The sequence below is a fragment of the Hydra viridissima genome, unplaced genomic scaffold (genome assembly GCF_058129835.1).
Source record: "Hydra viridissima isolate aposymbiotic clone 2 unplaced genomic scaffold, HvirCarnegie_v1 scaffold_3, whole genome shotgun sequence".
NCBI classification, from domain to species: Eukaryota; Metazoa; Cnidaria; class Hydrozoa; order Anthoathecata; family Hydridae; genus Hydra; species Hydra viridissima.
In genome coordinates, this window is record NW_028324302.1 from 14,635,937 (window position 1) to 14,656,392 (window position 20,456).

General features: G+C 28.7%; 1 protein-coding gene and 1 pseudogene across 3 annotated transcripts in view; both read right to left on the reverse strand.

Moving 5' to 3' along the window:
- Positions 1–902: 902 nt before the first annotated feature.
- LOC149891138 (uncharacterized) overlaps positions 903–20,456 on the reverse strand; it is a 32,795-nt gene continuing 13,241 nt past the window's right edge. For all 3 annotated transcript variants that reach the window (XM_090081559.1, XM_090081561.1, XM_090081562.1), the window contains exons 6-21: positions 18,301–18,652; positions 17,986–18,169; positions 17,713–17,817; positions 16,330–16,418; positions 15,911–16,057; positions 13,680–13,791; positions 11,330–11,466; positions 8,667–8,782; positions 8,272–8,549; positions 7,400–7,717; positions 6,997–7,127; positions 6,614–6,821; positions 2,635–2,808; positions 2,391–2,459; positions 1,823–1,978; positions 903–1,569 (exon numbers count right to left, since the gene is read on the reverse strand). In XM_090081559.1, coding sequence (XP_089937685.1) covers positions 1,420–1,569; positions 1,823–1,978; positions 2,391–2,459; positions 2,635–2,808; positions 6,614–6,821; positions 6,997–7,127; positions 7,400–7,717; positions 8,272–8,549; positions 8,667–8,782; positions 11,330–11,466; positions 13,680–13,791; positions 15,911–16,057; positions 16,330–16,418; positions 17,713–17,817; positions 17,986–18,169; positions 18,301–18,652 — 2,726 coding nt within the window. In that variant the 3' untranslated portion in view covers positions 903–1,419. The remainder of the gene's footprint in view (positions 1,570–1,822; positions 1,979–2,390; positions 2,460–2,634; positions 2,809–6,613; positions 6,822–6,996; positions 7,128–7,399; positions 7,718–8,271; positions 8,550–8,666; positions 8,783–11,329; positions 11,467–13,679; positions 13,792–15,910; positions 16,058–16,329; positions 16,419–17,712; positions 17,818–17,985; positions 18,170–18,300; positions 18,653–20,456) is intronic.
- On the reverse strand, positions 3,659–6,330 carry LOC149891139 (uncharacterized; annotated as a pseudogene).

Here is a 20,456-nt window from a genome sequence, read left to right on the forward strand (position 1 = left end):
TGGTATGTGATTCCTCCAACTGTTCATAAACTCTTCGAACATAGGGCGTAGATATCTGAGACATTAGAACTGCCTATCAGTTTTTACCCTGAGGAGTCACAAGAGATTCTGAATAAGGAAATTCGCAAACCTAGATTGAATCTGAAGCTAAAATATTTAAAAAGAATGTTATGATGAACCTGTACCATTACCTCTTGATCAGAAGTGTTCTTACAATATCTAACATTAATTTCAAAAAACATAAATCCGAAAATGGAAAACCACTTCTCCCTGAAGTTTTCTCTTTATTAATGGCGTAATAACAAAATAAAGATGTTTTTGCTAATACTAGTTTTTTCTTTTTTTGTTTTGGTCATAGAAAAGTAAGACAGGACAACACTACATTTTGGTTTTTTAAATGCAAGTTTTTTCAAAATTTTTGTAAAAATCCAAGTTCATTTAGTTAGTATATGTGCGCGTTTTAGTTTAAAGAACTCAATTTTTTTTTTTATTTAAACCATTATTTGCCCGCGTAAATGACATAAAAAGACGAACGTAACCCGCGTCTTGGGTACGCGTAAAATTTATTTCTAATTTAAATTATCCGACCCAAAAATACTAGCATTGATATATCAAACTTTTATATTTGATGGTTACATCATTTTTACTGTTTTTTCACCTTTCTGACTCACTGTGCGTTGGTTGTTTCAGCATTTATCATCTTTATAGCACTTAATAAATGTAATTCCTGATGAAGGATGAATTTAATAAATTTATCATCCATCAAGAATTTCGACGATTCCGGTAGCAATAGTTTAATTCTTGCCATCATATTTTTCTGTATTTAGTATAACTTATCTTCTACAACATTTTGTATTGCTACTGAAAAAATATAAACAAATAAAAACAAATAAAAACAAATATGAAGCTGAATTCTTTATTATATACACTTTTAAAAAGTTCCAGAAAGTTCTAAAACGCCTTAGAGATGGTTACTTTCTTTTTCAATGTTTTTTATGCAAAAGTTCATCCATTAATGATACAGCTAACCGTTTATAAGAAAGAAAAAAAAAAAGTTCTTCACACTACTGTACAGTGTACATGTTAAAAAAAATAAAACATCATACAGTGCGGATTAATCACCGGCAACGATTGAAATGAGAGAAAAAAAACTTAATTTTTTTTCAATCTGAAAACTCTTTTAATAAAGAAATTATTCAAAATAAGCACATCACTTATAATTATAACTTGTTAACAAGAATGTTAAAAATAGATATAAAAACAATTTAACTGTCCTTAAACCTCATTGGCTTAATGAAGTAATTCGAAAGCAATTATGTTAACACCGATTAAATCTAATGATTTAAACTTAAAAAATATTTTTAAAAATTTATATCCAAAAAAAAATAACTTTTTTAAACATTTATTACAAAAAAAACTTTATTGGTTGACATTTAGGTGGTTGACAATGCCATTTAACATGTCTTCCACTCGATTATTTTGTGCTTCGATAGCTTTCATTCTTCTGCGTAAGCTATGAACGGTTTCTCTAAGTTCACTGTGTTCTTTTTTAATATTCTTAATGTCGTTCTGAAAAAAAGTATAAAATCCGCTGATATAAGCTTCTGACATACATTCAAATAGCTTTGCAAACAAATCAATCCTCAAAGATAATTAAAAAAAACAAACCAAGTCTAATACATTGTATAATGTATTAGACTTGTTTTTGTTTTTTTTAATTTTTAAATATGTACATAAGTATAATGTATATACTTATGTACATATTTAAAAATTTTACAATTTATTTACACTAAACTTTAAAATATTTATATTGCATACCCACCTTTTTATTTATATTTGTGGCCGGAGATTCAAAAGACCAAAAAGACCAAAAACTCCATGATTTATGTTCATTTGGGTAAATTGATTCTTCCAATTTCACTAGTCGCTTTTGAATTGAGATGGGCAGTGCTTTTTCTACATCCAATGTTAAATCCACCTTTACAAAATAGTTTGAACAACAAATCTTTAAATATGAAAGTAACCATGCCCAGAACATTTATATTATGCATAATTTATATTACGTAGGTGTACTTTGATATATTTTGAATGCGTGTAGACAGTAAATTTAAGTACTAATTTAGTTTGTAAATAAACATTATAGTGTTTTAGCTTGAGAAATCATTGAATGAGAAGGTTTTGGAAACATTGGAAGACTTACAGAGTATAAAGATCTTTCCTTTAACTTTTGTGAAAGTATAAAGACTAACTTTATATAAAGACAGAACTGATGGTTTAAACTCACTACATAATTATTATAAGTGTTGAATCAATATACTATACTATTATTCATTGGGAAAAGAACATTAGAAAATACAGGTGGAAGAATAACATTTTTTTTGTTTTGTTACCAGCATTGCCAATCTTTTTAGGACGGCTTGTTTTTGTACGCCTTTAATATCATCAACAGCTAAACCAATCTGCAAGTTAAAATTGAATATATTAATATAAAAAGTTTTGTTTGGGGAAACAAAGCACAAAGTTACAATAAGTGCAAAAAAAGTCTCAAAGAAAAATTTATTCTAAAGTGATTATTGCAAAGTGCTTTGCAGTGATAAAGATAAAGTAAGACTATTAGAAAAGTTTAAAATTTACCAATAAATTCATCAGTATGATGCCATTAATGATTACAAAAAAAATGTACAAAGCCCATCCAACAGGTAACGGATCATATGAATTATTAAATATTGTATCAAACTCATACTCTCCCATCATCCCCACAATTACTTTAACAAAGGCTCTAGCAGGTGTAGAATATGAGATAGGTTTCTTAAAAAAACAAAAAAAAACTATAATATCAATAAAAAGTTCCAATTGGTTAAAACATTTGACACAAAATTGTACAGTGAATTGTTTATTGGATACACACACACACACACACACACACACACACACGCACGCACGCACGCACGCACGCACGCACGTACGCACGCGCGCACGCACACACAATTGTGTATCCAGTAAATTATTCACTGATATTAACCAACTCTACACCCAACAATGTAACTATAATTTTAAAGCTACAAGTATTGCCATGAGGTTAACATTTTTAACATACTTTTAGCTTACAAAGTAAAATGCCTGCAGTTTAGCCTATTGTAAACTTGGCAATACACTATAATGATAATTACATAATAAATATTGAGTGCAGGGTTCATGGCAGTTTTAGAAATCCATTTTCCCTGAGTTTTCCCTGAGTATTCCCTGATTTTTATCCGATTTCAAGTACTTTTTCCCTAAGTTCAGGTGGCGAAAAGTATATAATTTTCCTTGCTAATGTTGAAGGATATAATACTTTCGCAACTGAATCCATGTTCCCCTAATATTTTCATCAAAATTTTTTAAGGATATAAATACTTCTTAATTAATTGATAGCAATCTGTTAAAGGAAGGTTTTTAAGTAATAAAAAGTGGTTTGATAAGGAAACAAAACCATAAAAGTTCAATAAATATTTATCATATTATCTTTCCATACAATTTATTGATAATTAAACCTTATTCCTTTTATTATTCTTTTATTTAAAAAATAAAATGAAGAAGTTTTTTTAAAAGATATTTTGAACAAAGTAATGTGTTTTAACAAAATATAAACTTTATATGAGAACCATTCTATATAAAGTTATTTTAGCAACTTTCTCTTTTGCTCTAAGATATCAATGCTAGCTCTAATTTCCTAATTTCTTCGTTTTTCTCATTTGCTTTTTGTTTCTTAGCATTAGTTTTAGAAATTAACCCTAGATCTTGCTTCTCTTCAGCTTCCTCAACAAATTTTACAAAATCAAACTGCAACATTTCACTGGTCTTCTTCAGTTGATCTCGTCTTGTTTCAACATCTTTTATTTCATCACTAACAACTTTCTTTGCCAATTGACTTGCTTTTTTTTTATTAGTGTCTGTTATTGAACTTAGGTAGCTTCTATATCTTTCATGGGATGATCTTACATTGATTATCATTTTGTTTATAATTTCAATATCATGCGGCTGAAGATTATTTGATAGCATATGATCTTTAACTAAACGCCTTGCAGTTATTGATTTTTCATTCAAATTTTGTTCGAGTGTTGCGGCATTTATACTAAAACCTCTCTCAACTGAAGCTTGTCCATGACTTATTGTCAAAAGTATTTTGACAGTTGATGCCAACTCGTTACATTTACTTAGATTGCACTTTTTAAAATAGAAGTCATCTAAACTATCTCTATCTCTATTGAATTCATGAAAATTGTTTTGATAAACCCTTGATTCTCTAAAGAAATTCGTAAATTGATTTATAACTTTATCAGAAAAGACTGGTGAAAGATACTTTAAGCTAATCAAGTGTTTCAATAAAGATTTGTACTTCTTTTCAGCATTTTCTGGAGTCATTGTTATCAATGCATTAGGGTTAAAAACCTGAGAATTGACCCTAATGGAGTTCGCTCTATCAACTTTTCAAATAACCGTACATACATGTTAGTGCAATCTTTTTGGAAACTTTGAATATCAGTAATTGTTATCATATCTTTCTTTTGTTAAAAAGCTAATCTTGTTTCAGCTGCAAATCCTAGTTTGATTTGATTTCCCTTAAGTAGATTATCTTTTTTATGAAAGTCAACTCTGGTATAGACCAATTTTTAACAACTTCACATTTCACAAACAAGCTCAGTATGGATAGCAACAGCTTTTCTAAGTCACTATACATGAATGGAATCATTGGCTTGTCAGTTTGGTATGCCAATAAATATGGCTCTAATATGCTGGCAACAAAGCTGAAAACTTCAATTTTTAAAAGAATAAATTTGTCTTTAACAGCTTTTTTGACAATTAAAAAGCTTTTTGATTTGGGTTGCTTTGAAGATGGTAACTTTTCCCAAAACTCAATTAACTTGCATATATTAGGCCAGATATCAATGCCACAATCTGCAACAGATTTGCTTTCAACCCACCTTGTTTCACAAAAGAAAAGAGGGTATTTTTTGCATCTGTGACTGTTTCATAATCTTGACACCTAGCCGGGCTGTCATGAAGAATTTGCCAACACCCTTTCAGAATTTCTTTAATATTCCATGTGGTTGATTCAATAGCTGCTTTAAAGGTACCATGAATTACATGCAAGGAGCAACTTCAAATATTTATAAGCTGTGGCATCTTGTTGTTCTTTCTGTGTTTATTTAGATCATTGAGAAATTTCTAATTTGTAGAGGGTCCATCCATGGAAACTTGAAACATTTTACTTGAATCAAATTTCGATAAGTTTTCTTTGAAATGAGTAAGAAGGTCAAAAGCTGTAGAATGACCAAGAAAAGCTGATGTCCAATATCGTATTTTGACTTTGTCATTGACATCCCATTATCGAACGAGTAGGTCCATCTGACATGTTTGGATTATGCCATTCAAACTCTCATCAAAAGATACAATGTAACAATCTGATTTTGTGATTTCTTCTTCTAAGAGTGTCTTGAAGTATGGCACTAGTCCATGGTTAACAATGTATGATACTTTTGAGGAACTCATGGTGAAATCTTCTGCTACCTTGCTGTCAGGAAACATCTTTTTAAAAGTGTTGTTTAAACTTGCACATGAATTATTAGAGTAGCAGCTCATTGTAGATTTCAGTGCCCATATGATCTCAGTGTTAGTTGATAAGGGTGATTTAATTGAGGAATCAATAGTTGTTTGTTTTTTGGTGGAAAATGTCATATTTTTTTTTCTTCACATCTAAGTGACTCAGCTTGCAACTCTTTTCTATTAACAAAGAAACAGCTAACAGGCTTTGCAGCAGATTGATGCTTTTTACCTAAAATAACATAATTGAAGATTAAACATTTAGCTTTCAAAAATGTGTCACATTTTAATGTTATCTTTTTTTTCACAGTCAGTTTAAGTTGCAAAACTTGAAATAGTTATGTGAAAAAAATAACAGCAACTACAAGGTTGATTACAATCTATTAAAAACTGAGATTATAATAAAAAATCAAGAACTAATCAAACATTATTTCTTTTTAATTTTCACTCTCAGGTTAAAAAAGTTTATACAAATACCTGCAGCATGACTTTTAACAGCCTGAATACCCATATTAGACAATTCAAACAATTTTTTACATCTTTTGTAATGAGCTTTAGTTTTTGCATGATCATCAGGAACTAACCAATCTTTATAAATATGATGTTGTAACCAATCTTCTTGAAAATAGGTCTTTTCTGAAGTCATATCTTATATTATTATATTTAATTAAATAGTTATCTTAAGATATAGTTACTATATATTATAAAAGTTATAAAACCACTGTAGTGAGCAACTTTCAATAAAAATAAAAACTCAAAATTTTTATATTGCAAAAATAACTTCAAGTTATATACAAAACTAAAAAACATTCCCTGAGTTTTTCTCTGATTTTAAAGATTTTCAAAAAAAATTCCCTGAATTTTCCAGGTATTCCCTGATTTTTCATAATTTAAAAACTTTTCCCTGGTTTTCCAGGTTTTCCCTGAGTGCCATGAACCCTGTGAGTGTTTAACTAATTACATTTAATAAAGTTGACTAAAAAAATATTTTACTTGTAATAAAAAAACATGAACAAGTATTGAAACTTACATCTATAAACATAACCAAATGAAAACCCAGACTAAAGGCAATTACAAACAAAAACAAAACTGGAGAGATTTGAGCAAATGTCTTTAAGATGTGTGTAAACATCACAACATAGATTCCAAGTTTAGGAAACTTCCTTAGGAACAGCACCAAGCCTAACCATGATAAAGTTACAGTAGCTGCTCCAAGCTCATGCTGTGTATCTGAACATCTATGGCAAGATGTAACATCTTAAATAAATATATTGATCTTTATTTATGTGTATATAAAAAATCTGAATTATGCATGCTATATGAAAGTATTTGGTTGGATTGTGTGTGTTTGCATTGTATTTATATGAATCAAACCATTACAAAAAAAAAGAAACTGAAAACAAAAACTATTACCGTAAACTATCTTTATCATTAGTAAAAGAAAATGATTCACAAGCATAAATCATTGAGCAAATATAAGCTGTTAACTCTATAACTCTGTGCATATGAAAGTAGTGATAGGGATCAGTTAGAAGTTTGATGAACTAAAGGTGATTGAAAAAAAATTAAAGCTAGAAGCAAGATTCATATAATTCTCAAACTTTCAAAAATTCATTTGAAATTTTCAGGTGATTGTAACAACTAAGGAGTTCCATTTAAAAAATCATGTCAGCAGAAATTAATTTTAAGAGGTTATTGAAGCTTTACAGAGGCTAATCTGCTTAAAGTCTTAATTATGAAATTAGTACGAAGATAGAATATATGAAAGAAATAGCAGCTTTAACATGCTAAAGAATATTATCAATGCACAAAATACCTCAATTCCCAAGCTGATACCACTTAATATTATAACAAAATATCTGCCTGGATCTATAAAGAACTTTACTGTAGAGCTAACTGATGTATACTTGGGTTCACAGAAAAAACTTGTTTCATTAGAATTGTTGACATTCTTTTCCACAAGTTCATATAAATTAGCTTGCAAAGATAAAGCGTATCCAGTTAAAAACAAAAGAAAGATCATATACAAAAACAGTCTGGAGTAATATACATATCGCCCACAGCAGCTCCATTTGCGTCTTAGTAAATATGTAACCAAAGGATGACACAAAAGTCTAGTACGCTCATTTTGGACCTGGAAAAAAAAAGTGTTTGAAATGATGTTCTTTACTTTCATTACAGAAAATATTGTTAAAAGAAAAAGTTTAAGTATAAAAATGATCAAAATTATAAATTAAAAGTTACACACTATAAAAACACTAAATTTGACAGTTTCTCAGGAGAAGGGAAAAAAAACTAATTTGATGAGCTAGATAAACTTATTACACTTACTAATGACAGCCATTTTAAGAGCAATATATGGTAAATATATGGTTGACCTTAGTAAGTACAATAAGTTACAATTGATATGAAGTATATAAAACATACCATTACATTAATATCTCAATTTTGAATAAAATACATTTTAAAATCTGAAATAGATAAAATGCTTCTAGTCAAAGTTTCTCTTTTTTTAAAGTAAGATTTTATATTATCAATAAAAAGTTCATAAGTTTTTTGAATATAGTTTGCATGTTTTTTTTTTTTTTTGTTTTTGTTTTTTTTTTGACTTTTTGTAAATTTGTTATAGCTATATTGTTTTAAATGTAAGAATAAATTCTTTTAAGTAATAACAAAATTTAAAAATACCATGAATTTCAATGGATGATTTTGTTTAAAATCCTTTCTTTTCATACAATCAACTGGAAATTTCATACTTGAGCTGGACCTTATTGAGAAAAATGATTTTTCAGGATGGATATCAAGTGATTTGTAATGTTGCTGGTCACCACCATCTAAATCAATAGTACCCCATGAAGTAAACATATCTTCAAGAAACTCATAAGTGCATGTTATTTTGAATTGAGGATGTTCACGAGGTAAACCGTTGTCCAATATGCATTGATTAAACACTAGCTCAGCAACATCTAAAATTATATTTTGCTAATCTTCAATATATATCAAAATTTCTACACACAAACTTACACAAAACGTATTACACAATTATTTAAAAGAATTAAAAAATTTAACTAAAAAATATTAACCAGGAAGTTTTTGAATCAATTTTCTCATAGGTGTAGTCAGTTTATTTCCTTCAACTGTTGAATTACGTAATGCATCTTTCCAATTATTACACCCAATAATTGCCATAGCAACCTCTCTAAAAAAAAACAGTAGATTTTGAAATAATCAAAGTTTTTTTTGTTCTGCCTGCTCAAAAAAAAAATGTAAGCTAGGAATTTTTTGATCTCAAAAACTCAATATCAATATTGATCCCTGTCAAAATCTAAAATAACATAGACTTTATTTCTTCTAAAATAGACGTGCTTCCTGCTTTTTTGTAATTTCTATTTTCCAAACGGCTTTCTTCTATTTTTAAATTATTGCTTGTTACTAGATTTAACAGTATAAAAAGCAATTGCAGTATTAACTATCTATATTTAATATTGGTGGGTTGTGTAACGTTTATTGCTACATGGAACTAATTCATTATTTAAAAAGCAAGTTATTTTGTTGTTTTTTATTGAGCACCAACAACTTTCTTTGAGCTTCATACAATGCCTGATTTTTGCAATTGTAAATTGTTATGTGCATGAAGTGTATTATCTTAAATAAATATTATCAAATGTGAATATTTTGTTTGTTTGTAAAACAATTAATATAGGGCAATATATAAACATAAAGAATCCAATTTATCATTTAGTTGCTGTGCAATAGCACTTTTTCAACATTATTTATTCGTTTGGAAAGAAAGTTCTTTTGCACTTGAGAAATTACAAATCAATCTTATTAAAACATGAAGAAATCTATGATTTTTGTTTTAATGCATCAATGGTAGATTATTTTCTAGAAATTTCCATGCAACTATATAAGCAAGTACAAGTGATTTACTTGACATAAGATGTCAGATCAGAAATCTCATATTCGATTGGTGAGGTGAACATAACATATGCCAAGCCCTAGACCAAAGCAGTATTACTTAACACATTTATCCAATTTGGTTTCAACATTTTTTTGTCCCAATGACTTCCAACTCAAGGATTGTCCAAGGTCTGCTTGTCTGACTGAAGTTGATTCTGAAGTAGAATGAAACTGGTTGAGGAGGATTCAAGACTTCAATGTTCTCAAACATCAGTGCTGGATCATCTTTATTAATTGGGAAAGGTCTTAAAGTTGGTGATTATTGGAGAGTTGGGGAGAACCCAAAGCAGGTCCTTACCAAGGTCATATTGTTAGTGTGGTGGAATATACATGGCATCATGAATTTTGAGCTTCTACCTTAAAACACAACCATAACAGCTGATTATTACTGTTAAAAAATGGAAAGACTCAGGCAGAAAGTCACTTGAACATGGCCACAGCACTAAAAGATTTATTTTTTGCACAACAATGTGACCACGCAAGACTAAATTTAAATCTTGCCCCACCTGCCATATTCTCCAGAAAAAGCTCCAAGCAACTAACAGCTTTTCCATGCCCTGAAATTTCATGTCAGAGAAGAGCTTAATGATATCTCAGATGGCAAACTCAAAGTCGACCTTTGTAAAATCTTTGAGATGCAGCCAGGCAGCTTCTACAAGAATGGGATCCATTCCTTTCCTAATAAATGGATAATTGTTGTTGATACTAATGGCAATTGTATTATAGATTAATTATGTTTATTCAGAAAGAAAATTCTTTTGCACTTTCATGAACTAAACTATTTGATGAAAGTGCAAAAGAGCTTTCTTTCCATCCTAATAATTTAAACAGACATTTAAACTTTAATTTAATTGCAAAATGAGACACAAATTTTCAAGATTAATACAATAGTATAATCTCAATTATGATTTGATTAATACTAATGATGAAGTAGAATTACACAACCAAAATGTTAAGTGCATGCCCAATAAAGAAGTAAACTACAGCATTTGTTTAAAAAAATGTAATTAAGTTATATTAATTTATTTAAATTTTGATGATAATTTTGTTTTATTTATTTTTCCTGAATCTATATGAAGTTCTAAAATAGCAAAAATTTCAGATGGATTTCTTGGCAAGTAAAGTATTCCAGATACTTTGCAATTCTGTCTTATTATCTGGAATAATTTGTCTTTAAACAAAATCATTTATCATGTTAAAGAGGACAAAAAAGATTTGCTTTTAGTTGGAGTCCGTGGTTTTCACATAAGCAAAAGTTTTCCAATTCAAAAGTTAATTAATAACAACTTATCTTTATCCAAAAATAAATAAAATGAAAACTGAAACTGCTGTAACTTCAACAAATCCTTACTATTTATTCTTCTCTTTTAAAAAAAAAATTATACAAAAACATGGAAAATTTTAAAAAGGCTGAGCAAGACATTAATCTTACTTAGGATTTCAACAAGAAATCAACTAAAGATGAGGAACAACTTCAATTTTAACTTTAAGTTGTTAGAGATCATTGGAAGCAAATCCTGACTGTGCTAAAAGCATTTGTATAACCAAACCATTATCAACTATTGAGTAGTTGTTAAAAATTTTTTTTAAATTTACAAGATTTCATTTACCTTATATAAAAAAACTTAAATTAAAATGCAATTTTTAATAAATAACTTTAATTTAAAGAATAAGGCTTAAGTTATGCATAAAATCAGTGCATAGACTACAATATACAATAAGCATTTATAAGCATTTTTTTGTAGACATAATATAAAAGTATGAAGATTTTCAGTAAAAAGATAACCTTTGATTATTTTCAATGGCATAATCTAAACAATTTTTTCCAAGGTGATCTCTCCGAGTGACATCAGCATTTCTTGATAGCAATAAATTCACGATATCAACATGACCTTCTTTACTAGCCAAATGTAATGCTGTCACCTAAAATTTAAAAAATAACTTTGAATATTAGATACTGTATACATCAATCTATAAGGTGAGATTTTAGCCCATTTAAAATACTTATCTGAATATTTTAAACTTGAATTAAATAGTTGCTAAAATATCTACAATCAAATAAACTATATCTACTAAGCTTCAGCATTTTTTTTTTCCATTAACAAACTAATACAAACTTCTATACCAGTCATTTAAAATAAATTAAATTTAAAATAGTTTATGCTTAACAGCTACTCCTAGCAGTTATTAAGTTAAAAGTTTGATTTAGTTAGCATAGAATGATGCTAATTGGTAAATAAATAAAAATCAAGATTCAATTGAAATATTTTGTTTTCTGATGTATAACAGCTTTACATTAAAGTATGTTAGTTATAAATGAAGAGGAATTACCTCAACTTTAGCTTTAAGTTGTTAACTATAATTGCAAGCAGATCTTGACTGTAGTTAAATTAAAACTTCAAAGAAACACATTACTTTAGTCAGTTGAAGGCTTTATAGATTGTTGAAAAATACGAAAAAACCATTATTTTCAAGAAAGTTTACAATAGATATTTTAATGTTAAGCTTAGTTTAGTTCATTGACATCAAGTAATATCTTTTTTAGATATCTTATTAATGATTGCAGTAACTGAAATAGTAGATAACAATTTTTCTAAAAAGAAAGCACCAAAAATAATAACATTTCTGCGCCTACTTTCCTATATCGTTGAAAAAAAAACTAGTAATACACTTCTCTTAAAATACAGAATTAACAAAATGAATAAGTTTAATATTTTCAGAGATTATTAGTTTTTTTAAATGCTAAAACAGCAAAATTTAAAATAGGTTTCACATTAGGTTGCTTTAAATTATCATTGAATGTCTTTTGAGATTGTAGATCCTTTGATTCTGCTATATTCAATTAAAAAATCTTCTAAAAAAAAAAGATTCTGAACCAAACATGCATTTAGCAAAGAAATCTATTTCTAGCTTGCAGAACAGCATGTAAAAGCTATTTTTACTTTTTGTTTATATGCTTTAGGTTTATCATAAATTTTTACTGCATTATCTTATGTGTTCGTCATAACTAATTTGCTTAAAATGATACTGAGATGTAGTATTCATTTAAAACAACATATTTAAAATTTTTAAATTCTCTCTCTTCATCATTTTTACTTTCAACTGTAAAGGTTTGTCAACTTAAAGCAGTGTTTCTAAAACAGGGAGAAATTCGACCCCAGTGGGGAATTTCAATTTTTTTAAGTGGGAAAGAAAATTGGTAACATAAATTTTTTAAAAAAAGAATGAAAATTAGTTTTTGGTTTTAGCCAAATTAGTATCATTAAAACCAAACATAGAAATAGACTAAATGTGGAGCCAGATGCTCACATCACACTATCTATAATTGAGCCAGACATTAAAGATCTTATGTACAAGAAGAAGCTCATAAGTCACATTAATTGTTTTAAACTTAAATTAAAAAAGGTTTTTTTAAACATGAAATATTTTTCTTCTAACTTACAACTACAAGTGCCAGGGGAATAACATTTATATTTTTCTAAAAAAAGTTAAAAGAGGGAATTGAATAATAAAGTTTAGGAACCACTGACTTAAAGGATTATGAAAATACCAAAATTCTTTATTTATGAACACCACCACAGCAACAGCTTCTTAATGATAGCATCCACATCATCATAAGAAGTATTAATATAACTTTAATGCCTTACTATTTTAGTTTAAATAGTTTAGTAAACAAAAAACTAACATTAGCTTGTAAACAAAAATCAAGTAGTCAATTAACATTGTAAATGTAAACAGTAAAGTCTAATGACAAATTTATTTATTACAAGAAATATATCTGTAGTCTTGAAAAGTCTTATAAAATTTTGTTTAACTTAAAATTGACACATTACAAGACCGCTTGCACTAAGCCTTGATATATCTGAAAATGTTTCAAGACCAAATCAAGTTTATGATAGTATTAGGGTTGAAATAGGTTTATTTTGAGAAACAGACTCATAAAAATTGTGATGTTTTTATAAATTTATTAAGTCTGAATACTTTAGAATAGAATTTAAAAACTGTTTAGAATAGAATTTAAAAAAAGTTTAAAATTGAATTTAAAAACTGATTGCCTATAAGAGAATCAAAAAAAATTTTTAATGGATGTGTAAACAATTAGAGAGAAAAAATAAAAAAAAGGATGCAATATGTACTTTGAACTTATCAGTAGGATTTACAACAGAATCAGCCTCTAGCAAACATTGTGCACATTGATTCCATCCACGAGAAGCTGCACAATCTAATGGAGTCATCAGTTTTGCATTCCTAAAAAAAAGAAATTGTTTAGAAAAAAAATTACATATACAAGTTCCTGTAGAAAAAGTGTATTTTAAATATATATGTATATATATGTATATATTCTTTTGTTTTAAACTAAAATATATTTTGCTTGTTTTAACAGAATAATAATTTTGCTGTTTATATTTCTAACTTGTGTCTTCTGTAAAAGTGAAGAATGTGTTGGATGGTTTTCACATTCTCAAATCATCCATCCACATCACCTTGTGAAATAGATGAAAGTTTTCTGTCTTACATGGTGATGCAAGTTCTTTCTGATGCGTTGTTCCCAGATTTTGGTGTATAGCCTGTTCAGCATATTTCTGATTATAATTAGTCAGTAGTTGGATGCTAGGTGCCTATTTCCATTCTTATACAAGGTTATTGTTTGGCACCTATTTGCTTCAACGGGGATTCCATGTAAGTACCACATGTTAAAGATGTTACATCGGGGACTTTTTTCACATCTTGTGGTAGCAAGCTGCCTAGACCTGCTGCCAAGCCTTTTTGCTTGCTTTTAGTACATTTTTTACCTTGGTGGTCATGATGCAGCCATATGCTTCTAGATTGAACACCTCATCTGTTGCTCTTATCTGAGTAGTATCAAGCCAAGATATTACCTCCAGCTTGTCAACTTACATCTGTTGTACTTTATCCAAACTAGATTTAATTTTTTCCTCAGGTGCATTTCTGAATGTTCCATTGAGTATCTTGCAAACAGTCACTTTCTTCTTTTCTCTATATCTTCCCTGGAAAAGCTATATTTCCTCCGAATTCAAAGGTTTCTATTGACTTTGATACCATCAGGAAAGTCACAAATTTGCACCTTCCATGGTTGTCTAAAACGCCTGGCAGTTCTCAGTCTCTTAAGCACAGCTTTTTTAGCTAAATCCCAGTCGTTTTTCTCCCTGCAGTATGCAAGGATTGACCTGCCAGTGACACAGTGAAGTTAGATAAATTTCAGCATACTGTCTTTGCAAGTCTAGTTCCACCTCAAAAACAGCCTGCCTTTCAGGCATTTCAACAAAATTTCCAGCAGTAGAGATGTTAATTTCAACTTACATAATAATAATACTAGCAATATTAGCTTGCAATCCTTCAATTGTAGTTAACTTATCAGCAAGACTTTAAACTTTACATAGCCCCAAAGAAAAAAGTCTAAAGGTTTAGTACCCATGATCTCGATTGCCGACTTAGTGGTCCAAGATAAAAAATGAACTGGTCATCAAAATGATTATGAAAGAAATGAATTGTTTCACAAGTTGTATGGCAAGTAGCACCATCTTTTTTAAACTAAATGTCATTGAGATCTCAGGCTTTAATTTCAGGCACCAAGTAGTTATCATGGCTCAATAATGAGTGCAATTCACAGTTAAATTGGCACTACCTCATTTTTGAAGATATGATTCTACCGGCTTCATTTCTTTCATAAGTTTAAGTTTATATGCCTTCAAACCAAGGTCTCTGCATAAAATTACTCAAGTTGTTCCATTGACCATGGTGCCAAATTTATTCTTCAGGGTCTTTGTGAAAACTCTCAACAACAGCTGCCATATTTTCTGCACTACATAACAGATGTGGTCTATTTGGTCATGTATTATCTAATACTTTAAAAAGATTCTCAATTTTGTTAATGGATGCCAAAAAGTGGGTTCAGTAGGTTCATATGTTGACAATTAAGTTTTTACTGCATTATCTTATGTGTTCATCATAACTAATTTGCTTAAAATGATACTGAGATGCAGTATTCATTTAAAACAACATATTTAAAATTTTTAAATTCTCTCTCTTCATCATTTTTACTTTCAACTGTAAAGGTTTGTCAACTTAAAGCATCAATATATATATATATATATATATATATATATATATATATATATATATATATATATATATATATATATATATATATATATATATATATATATATATATATATATATATATATACCTACTACATTTTAAAATTCAGATCATTTATAAGTAAATAAACCAAATCATTATATAATTGTAGCCATATATTAAATAATAGCCAAATATAGTAATACATTACTAGATTCAAAAAGCTAATTAAACAAATAAAAACTTAGTGTCTTTGAAAATCTAACCTAGTATCAACAGCAGAACCAGACTCAATAAGCATTTCAACAATTTTGACATGTCCTTCCATTGCAGCAAGATGAAGCGGTGTATTAGAAGAATCATCAACATCATTAACAATGCTCAAAACATTTGATAATAACATTTGAACTATTCTACAATTAAAAATGTATATTTTTAAAACTTGAAGTCAAAGTACCAAGATACTTTACACGTAAAATTTCTATGAAAAATTCCTGTAAACACATTTTTAACTTTCTAATTAATGCTAAACAATGAAATATACCTAAGTCTGTAAAAGTTTAAAAAGGTTGAGGTTTGCAGTTAACATTATTTCTAACAAATCTTTAATGCACTGATTAACTTCAATGAAATAAATTATGATAAAAATAAAAAACTCCTTTTTTTAAATGAATTAAAAACTTACCTAGAGTGACCATACTTTGCAGCCAAATGAAGAGGAGTAAGGTTTTCATCACTTTTTGCATCAATACGTGCACCTAAGCTCAATAGTGTCTAAGAAAAATAAAAGTAAAATAAACTTGATTTTCCCTCCTCACAATATTCTCCCTTATAAAATGTGCTCAGGTGTACAAGAAACCACTCTATAAAGTTAACCTAAGTTTTAGAAATTCCTAAAAGTCTTTAACTTTCTCACATTGGATATTTGAATTATTGCATGTAATAAAAACAATTTTTTAAAACTTTATTTAAATTTAGTATAAACTGAATATTTATAATCTAAAAAGTGCTCTTCTATTCTGGATCTTGTAAATTTTTTACACAGCTTAAAAATAAAAGAAGATTTAGTTACAAGGGTTAAACTTGTACTTGAAAAACAAATTCATCTTAACATTCCCTTTTAATTCAACTTAATCTTTTCTAACTTCCTTCCTTCATTTTTCAGGGTTTTACTATTTAAAAACATGTTATATATACAAGTACTTACTTAATTATATTTAACATACTAATTAACAGTAACTGTAAAGTATTTTCTATATATACAACTATGTTTTAGGTATATAAAAACACAACTGAAACTTATTATTTTCTGTTTATCCCTTTTTATAAATGCTGCGATGTCAGAAGGCTGGGAGACATGTTTAATTTTGTCAAAGGAGAAGAAATTAAAAAATTAAATAAAAATTAGTCTCAAATTTTTTAAATTTCTCTTACTGATAATAAAACTCTTTGCAGTTCATGATGACTTTTTTATAATGAAATGTAACTTATTTATCAACACCACATAAAATATCTTATAGTTTACTTAATATCATTTAATGTTATTATTTATTTTTAGATTAGTGTCTGAAACTAAATAATAAAATTAAAAATGGAGTCCACATTAGGCAGGTTTATCCATTGTAAACTATTATCTGAGGTCAACCTTTTTTTTTTGAATAGAAATCATCAGCTAGAACAATAATAGAGATCTTTATGTATTCATTTGAAATTTTTTTTGCATACAACTATTAAAAAGCCGAGGGGAGACCTTTAAATTTGTTCAAAATAATTGAAGCATTTTTATCTTTTTTTTTTATAGCAGTAATATAACAAATGAAAACTTTAAAAAATCATTTCTTAGGACAGTCTGATTAGGATTTTTAACAAAGTAAATTTCCTCAATATTAGTATTATAAAAATGATTAAGTTACTGAGTGCAGTCCCTTTTAATGAAAAAATTTTTAATGTATAATTTTTTTTAGTAAAATGTCAGTCAAAAAACAACTAATGAACTATTAAAGTTTTGGATTGGTGTTCAAAAATTCTTTTTTTAATTATTCTTTTTTAATTTTTATCATGCACTAACCTGGACAATATTCTCATGTCCCTCTTTTGCTGCAATATGGAGAGGTGTCATTTCATGCTTATCGAATTCTTCTAACAGATTATGAATATCAAATTTACATAAAACCTAGACAGATATAATAATGCAACAGAAAAAATAAAACACACAAAGAAAGAACATGGGTATAAAATCAGTGTATTTGTTTAAACAATCATAAATTAAAACAAAATTTTTTGAAAATATTTAGTTTATATTTAAGTCATATTTAAGTTACTCTTAGGATTTGATAACTACCTCAAAGGCCTCTCTAGAATTTTCTTCAGCTGCTATGAACAAGCATGTCTTATCATTTGCATCTTTCACAGTAAGGTCTGCAGAATATTCAAGCAATAATTTTACTGATTCCACATTATTTTTACGAACAGCCATAAGCAAAGGTGTTTCATTGTCTTTGTCACGACAATCAACATATGCTCCTCTGAAAAAAAATATCTTATTTGTCATCAATTCTTTGGAAAAAGTTAGATGAAAAATAACTGATAATCTGGATGATCTGGAAAAAAAAAAGTAATAGAAAATAACTATATTAATATTTAAGTATGCACTTACTTTACTAACAAAAATTCAATGATTTCTGTTCGATTAAATAAAGCAGCTCGATGTAATGGTGTTTCTTGTAGGGAATTTTTTGATTCAATAATAGCACCGTTTTCCACCAGAAGCTTTGCAATATCTACTAATCCTGATGTACAAGCTAGATGCAGAGGGGAAATCATGTTCGCTTTGACTAAATTCACATTTGAGCCTTTACTGATACAAAATTTGACAATATCAATGTGATTGTTTTCAACAGCAAGATGAAGTGCACTTTGTTCATCTCGATCAGGTGCAAAAATTAACTTGGCAATCAATGTAACACCACCTCGACTCTCAGCATATTCAAAAAGTAGCTTAACAATATCTATTAAATAGAGTAAAACAGAGTAGAATGAAATAGAAGGTACAATGAAATAGTTATGACAATGTTTATTCTTTTGCTGCTAGTTAATTATTGAATAAACTTCTTCCAAATATTTTTTGATCATGTTGTAGAGAATTTTTTTCTGAATAAGATGATATCCAACTTAAACTTTAAAAAAGAATTATTAAGTTTTCGAATGTGAAACAATATTTTTTTTCTTTTTTTTGAAAAATGGACATAAAACTCTTGGAAAATAAATTTGATATGATTGATCTTAATAAGTATACTGGTAAAAATTTTTACACTAGTTAAGAATCTTTTTTCAAAATTAAACTTTCTTTTTAGGGAAAAAAGTTAGGAGTTAAAAATGGAAACGGAGAATTGTGGGGTTAAATGAAATACACTATTGCTCACTTGTTAAATGCAGCTTTTACTAATTAATTAAATCTCAAATGACCAATCAATCTCTATAATTTTTTTGTATAAATTTTAAATGGATTGTTATTAAATCTAATCTAATATAAAATATGCCTCAAAACAACTTGCTCTAAAAGAAAAAAGAAAAACACTACACAGAAGATCAAGTTGGGCTTGCAGTGGCCAAAGTACAAAGCAGTGAATTTTCACTTAGTAAAACTGCTCAATCATTCAGCTTACAAGCTTGGGAGTGGTTCAAGCACAAGATTGTCACAACAGCTTGAATCAATTCTGGTAGATACGCTCATTAAATTATCCAATTGAGGCTTTGGTAGAACTTATAATGATGTCATCACAGTATTTACCAACTATTTGGAACACCAAAGTCAATCTCATTTGTTCCTAATGGTACACCAGGGAGAGATTGGTATAAGCTTTTCATAAACCAGTGGAGTCATAAGTTGAGCATCAGAGCCATATACAATATTTCATCACTCAGAACCGCTTATTGCATACAAGAGATAGTAGCAAAGTATTTCACTTTGCAGTAATACACTGCAAAGAGAATTCAACGAAGCCGATATCAGCAGGTATGTCATTTATGGAATTTTGATGAAATTGGTTTCTCTGGTGATCAAGGCAAGCAATACAAAGTTTAAAATACGCCATATCTCATCCCAGATGGATGGAAGATAAGCAATATGTGAAGTGGCTTACTGGTGTGTATGTTCCCATCATTAAAAAAAGTTTTAATCAATTAACTATTTAGTTAAATAAACATAATTATAGTTACCTAACTATGGCCATTTATACTTTAGTTGTAGATGGACATGTGACACATGTCACCTATTGGGTCATACTTATTTGCATCAAAAACAATATCTTGTTAATTTGCTTACCAGCTCATTCGTCACACATTCTGCAGCCACTAAATATCAGTGTTAATTGCCACGTTAAAAGAGTTTGGTGAAAATTACTTCAACAGTTTTATGGAAAGATAAAGTTCAGCAACTTGTCAAAAGAGTTTTAGTCAACTGCAAGCAAAACTTTTCAGCTCTGGTGAAGTTTTAATAGTCACTGGATTTCAGAATGCCGGCTTGTTTCCACTTGACATCAATAAAATCAATCAGTCAAAATTGTAAATTGCTAATACGTTTGAAACACTGTCATCTCAACCTGAGCCTTCATCATATCAACCACCAGAATACCATCTCAGCCACTGCCTTCTGAATGTACACCAACATCCTCTAGCATCAGCATATGTTGCATAGCATCAACTTTAAAGTCACCTCCAAAGCCAACTCGCCTGCAAACAACCTTCAATATTGTAGTAAATCCAGATATTCAAAAGGAAATTCATTAGAGGTTGAAAAATAATTGCAAAGGG